The sequence below is a fragment of the Pseudochaenichthys georgianus genome, unplaced genomic scaffold (assembly GCF_902827115.2).
Source record: "Pseudochaenichthys georgianus unplaced genomic scaffold, fPseGeo1.2 scaffold_555_arrow_ctg1, whole genome shotgun sequence".
In the NCBI taxonomy this organism is placed as follows: Eukaryota; Metazoa; Chordata; class Actinopteri; order Perciformes; family Channichthyidae; genus Pseudochaenichthys; species Pseudochaenichthys georgianus.
This window is the reverse complement of record NW_027263116.1, coordinates 751-5,805: the sequence shown is the minus strand read 5'-3', so window position 1 is coordinate 5,805 and position 5,055 is coordinate 751. Positions and strand designations below refer to the sequence as shown.

The 5,055-nt window shown below is 49.8% G+C and overlaps 1 protein-coding gene across 1 annotated transcript; it reads right to left on the bottom strand.

Annotated features, from left to right (window-relative positions):
* Window positions 1–692: 692 nt before the first annotated feature.
* On the bottom strand, window positions 693–4,163 carry LOC117443215 (bifunctional heparan sulfate N-deacetylase/N-sulfotransferase 4-like). Its single transcript, XM_034079177.2, has 4 exons — window positions 4,092–4,163; window positions 3,915–4,024; window positions 3,672–3,771; window positions 693–3,000 (listed from the first exon to the last, which is right to left on the bottom strand). The coding sequence occupies exons 1-4, from the start codon at window positions 4,161–4,163 to the stop codon at window positions 2,881–2,883; spliced, it is 402 nt and encodes a 133-aa protein (XP_033935068.1). The 3' UTR covers window positions 693–2,880.
* Between the last annotated feature and the right edge of the window lie 892 nt (window positions 4,164–5,055).

Below are 5,055 nucleotides of genomic sequence, written 5' to 3'. Positions count from 1 at the left end.
TGTGTGGGTATGTGTGGGTGTGTGTGTGTGTGTGTGTGTGGGTGTGTGTGTGTGTAATGTGTGGGTGTGTGGTATGGGTGTGTGTGTGTTGTGTGTGTGGGTGTGTTGGTATGTGGTGTGTGTGTGTGTGTGTGTGGTGTGTGTGTGTGTGTGGTGTGTGGTACTGTGTGTGTGTGTGTGTGGTACTGTGTGTGTGTGTTACTGTGTGTGTGTGTGGTGGTGTGTGTGTGGTATGTGTGGGTGTGTGTGTGTGTGTGGTACTGTGTGTGGTACTGTGTGTGTGTGTGTGTGTGTGTGTGTGTGTGTGTGTGTGTGTGGCGAACAGCTGTGCATAGATTAAAGCTGAGATCTCCTTGGAGCAGCTGTGTGTGTGTTTCAGTAGCGTCTCATTCTCTTTCATACGTGTCGGTGTGTGTGCAGTGTGTGTGTACAGTGTGTGTGTGCAGTGTGTGTGCAGTGTGTGTGTGCAGTGTGTGTGTGCAGAGCATGTGTGGCTGCCTTAGTGATAATCTCCAAAGCGTCTCTTTCATTGTGTGCTGTGTGTGCATGTTAAACTTGCAGTAACCCAATGTTGCTTTGGAGTGCCCTCCGACACTAGAGCCTTCTCGAGCACGACTTACGGAGCACGACTCCTCTTCCTGCTGTCAGTTCCGACCCGTTTGATCAGTGAGGTAACACGGACGCATCAGACATCGTTTCCAACCTCTCTGTTTATTAGAGATGATACAGTGTTGGCCTTTCTGACATTTATACAAAACAAACAGAAAACTAGACGGCAGCTTCTGGTCGTCTCCACACACTGGCATCCTGCCCTGCTGCCCTCTGGTGGAGAGTGTGAGGGGTGCGTGTGTGTCCAGCAGTCTGTAGGTTGCTAGAGGACGATTGACTGGTGAAGGCTCCTTGCTGTTCTCTCAGCCCTCTCACCGTGGAGCTCAAAGCAGTGTTGCTGCAGCCACACTGGGCCATGTCGGTTGAGTTCATGTTAGGCTTGTGTGTGGAAACAGGTGCATCATGGGTGATCTCCACTTTAGCTGACGATGAACACAACACAACAGTTTCCTGTGGCTGTACTGTATGAACATGTTCTGCCATAATGCGTTGTTTAATGACAGGTCAGCATGCGGAGCTCAGAGTGCACCCCCCACTGGTCTGAGTGGGGCTCAGAGTGCACCCCCCACTGGTCTGAGTGCACCCCCCACTGGTCTGAGTGGGGCTCAGAGTGCACCCACCACTGGTCTGAGTGGGGCTCAGAGTGCACCCACCACTGGTCTGAGTGGGGCTCAGAGTGCACCCCCCACTGGTCTGAGTGGGGCTCAGAGTGCACCCCCCACTGGTCTGAGTGGGGCTCAGAGTGCACCCCCCACTGGTCTGAGTGCATGTTTCAATGTTTTAAATTCAGCCTTTAGGTTTATGGTGGCGTTATTTATACTTTTTCAAACAATAAAGTTTAAAACATTACAATATATAGCCTTGCTTACAGTATATTTTGAATTTACCTGTTCGATATAACTTTTGTCTCTTTGGAAAATGATTTTCATTTAATAGTAATGGTGAACAACCAGTCTTGTCCTGACATTACCCATGAGCCTCACTGCTGTGGAGAAGGTGAAGCTCCAGCTCAGACATGAGACAACACTGCAAACGGTTTCCATGGAGACTGGTTCCCTAACGTAAGCAGGCCAATCATTCCTTAACGATGTGACATCACAGCAGCTGAGGGTTCTGCTCCAGAGGTTTGAACCTGTATCAGAATCACTCAGATTAAGTGAGTAACAATGTGGTGGATCCACACAGCCCTCGCTCAGCAGGGTCCATACATCACATCACGTGTCGCTCGTTAGCGACTTACATACTCAGTACTGAGGGCGATCCCCACAGAGCACTTTGAGGTGAAGGGTCTCAGGGACACAACCACATGCTGCCTGCAGTGGGGTTTGAACCTGTGACCCCTGACCTGATCACCAACGCTCAACCCACTGCGCCACACGTATATATACTCTTCATCATGTATGCTGATTAGGTTAACAGCTCATATTTAATCAATCTTACATAAAGAACCTGGAGATTAAATGGAGACTTCAGCCGACAGAGAGCAGTCCACCATCAGTCAGGACCTTTCGCTCAGTGAGAGGACCGTGAGACGGCTGCTGGCTGACAGAGTGGGCGGAGCCTGCAGAGTGAGACGGCTGCTGGCTGACAGAGTGGGCGGAGCCTGCAGAGTGAGACGGCTGCTGGCTGACAGAGTGGGCGGAGCCTGCAGAGTGAGACGGCTGCTGGCTGACAGAGTGGGCGGAGCCTGCAGAGTGAGACGGCTGCTGGCTGACAGAGTGGGCGGAGCCTGCAGAGTGAGACGGCTGCTGGCTGACAGAGTGGGCGGAGCCTGCAGAACATCCATCACATGGTATTTACATCCACCTGTCATCGCACAGCTTACCCACTTTAATGTGTACAGAGGACAGGAACCTGCAGGTGGATGTGTGTGTGTGTGTGTGTGTGTGTGTGTGTGTGTGTGTGTGTGTGTCTATAACGGGTCATACACAACAAGACTCACGTTAAGGCTGACCTGTCCTTATAGTTCTGTGGATCCACAACACCCTGGCGTTCAGCGTCAGCCCGTCAGACACTCAGACACACACTGAGGACCCAGTGCCACTGAAGCTGTCCTCTGGGGTCCTCTGCAGAGCCACACTCTGAACCGTCTCCTCTCCGGTGATCAGCAGAAACCTTCACACTGAACTTCTGCTGACTCCAGATCAGGGACTCCAGTTTCATCAGAGCCGATGGTTGGGTTTGTCCAGACACCAGTCCCAGCCTTCCTGTCGCGTGTCTATCTGTGTGTGTGTCTGTCTGTGTGTGTGTGTTTGTGTGTGAGAGCTGGCCTCAGCTCCAGCTCTGGAGTTCTTGGCGAAGCCAGGACGGCAGCGGGTGGCCCAACCGATTCAGCAGACGCAGCAGCTCCATGTTGTGCTCGTGGTAGTATTCAGTCAGGAAGGTACGGGACTACACACACACACACACACACACACACACACACACACACACACACACACACACACACACACACACACACACACACACACACACACACACACACACACACACACACACACACACACACACACACACACACACACACACACACACACACACACACACACACACACACACACACACACACACACACACACACACACACACACACACACACACACACACACACACACACACACACACACACACACACACACACACACACACACACACACACACACACACACACACACAGAGATGGAGATGTCAGAGGTGGATACACAGTAGGTCAATATGCTGCTGGGGTTTAAAGGTTGTTATTCTATGTTCTTGTTATTTTAAAATAATTATAATTGCATAAAACAGCTGTTAGTCCTGTCTTTGTTTCCTGCTGAAGGTTTGAACCTCGAGAAGCAGCTCATCCCCTCAAGCAGCTGCTCTCTGTGGTTTCTAATACATGTTACGGTGCATTGCAGGGGACTACTTTCAGCAGCGGAGTAACACATGCTTGGTGCTCCGCTGCTGTGCTTCCTCCAGCGTGTTTAAAACGGGCCCAGGGGCCACTATACTGTATTCATGTAAACATGTAGGTACCATGTTGTTATGACTTATAGAGTAGAAACAAGAGCAAGTTGAAGTACCTCAGGACTCATCTCCGGGTACTTCCTGCCTTTGCTCTTCCCCAGACACTTGGCTCGCCCTCCCTCGCGCTGGCACCAGAAGCCTTTGCTGTCGTCGTACCTGTTCACAACAACAGCTTACTCCACACGTGATGGATGGAAACATATGCTGCTTTTAACTGCTTTTATGTTTTCTATCTACATGTTGAACTTCTAATGTGCATAATGTGTGTGTGTGTGTGTGTGTGTGTGTGAGCTACGCACATTAGAGCCTGGGTGTAGTTGAAGATGGGAGTGACCCCGAGGAATCTCTGGATTCCCTCCATCACAAGTGCAGGGTTGGAGCGCAGCAGAGCTCCGTCCACGATGTGCAGCTGCAACACAGAGCACAGTCACATGATCAGTCACATGACCAGTCACATGATGATGAAGCTTCTGTACAGCGTTCACATCGTGGCAGTCCCCCGATGCCCCTCCCACAGGAACGCAGTTACCACGGAGATCATAATGCATGCTTGCCTCCATTGGTGTCAAGTAGCCGTTATTAGAACTCCTCTATTCGCAATGGGACAAACTGAAACAGCAAGAGTACAGTTCAGATCAACTAAAGAGGGTTGACTTACATATTATATGAAAAAGTTGACACGTTATTAATAATTAAACACAATAAGTGAAAAAAACAACAGATAAGTACAGCATGGTAGAAGAAAAGACCTTATAGAATATAGCAGCAGCTGGTGCTGTTAACGGGTTGAAAGCACAGCTGCAGATGAAGAACAGGATACAGTAATAGATACACACTGTGTATCATCAGACACACACCTTCTACAGATACATGTTCTCTGTAACACACCTCGAGAGCAAGCGTCACATCCCAGTTACTGCACACGCAGCTGGTCTGCCTGCCGGGCGAACATCAGCTGCGTGTGCATCTGTGTGCCTTTGGCCTCAACTATGTTTATTATTACCTTTTGTTTTGTTACTTCCCATTGTAAAGCGTCCTTGGGTTTCGTGAAAGGCGCTATATAAATTGAAATTATTATTATTATTATCTGCTGTGAGCAGCCTGTTAGGACTGTGTACACCCTAACAGGCATGCGATGCCTACGTGTGCTGAACACAGTATCTATAGCAACAACATATTCCTGTTAATGCTCTGTCCATAAAGTATTATATATTGAGTGGTAAACCTCAGACTGGACAGCAGGGGGCAGCAGAGCACTTTGCAGCACTGTTACCTTTGCTACCTGTGTTCTGGGGCCTCGTTTATAAACGCAGCGTACGATCATGGCGTACGCCAGTTCCTGGGTTCCTCTGTGATCTATAAACAACTAACGTGACAGATCAATGTCTGGTCCTCCACGGACACCCTGACCCATGCGTACGCAGAGACGGGAGACATGAG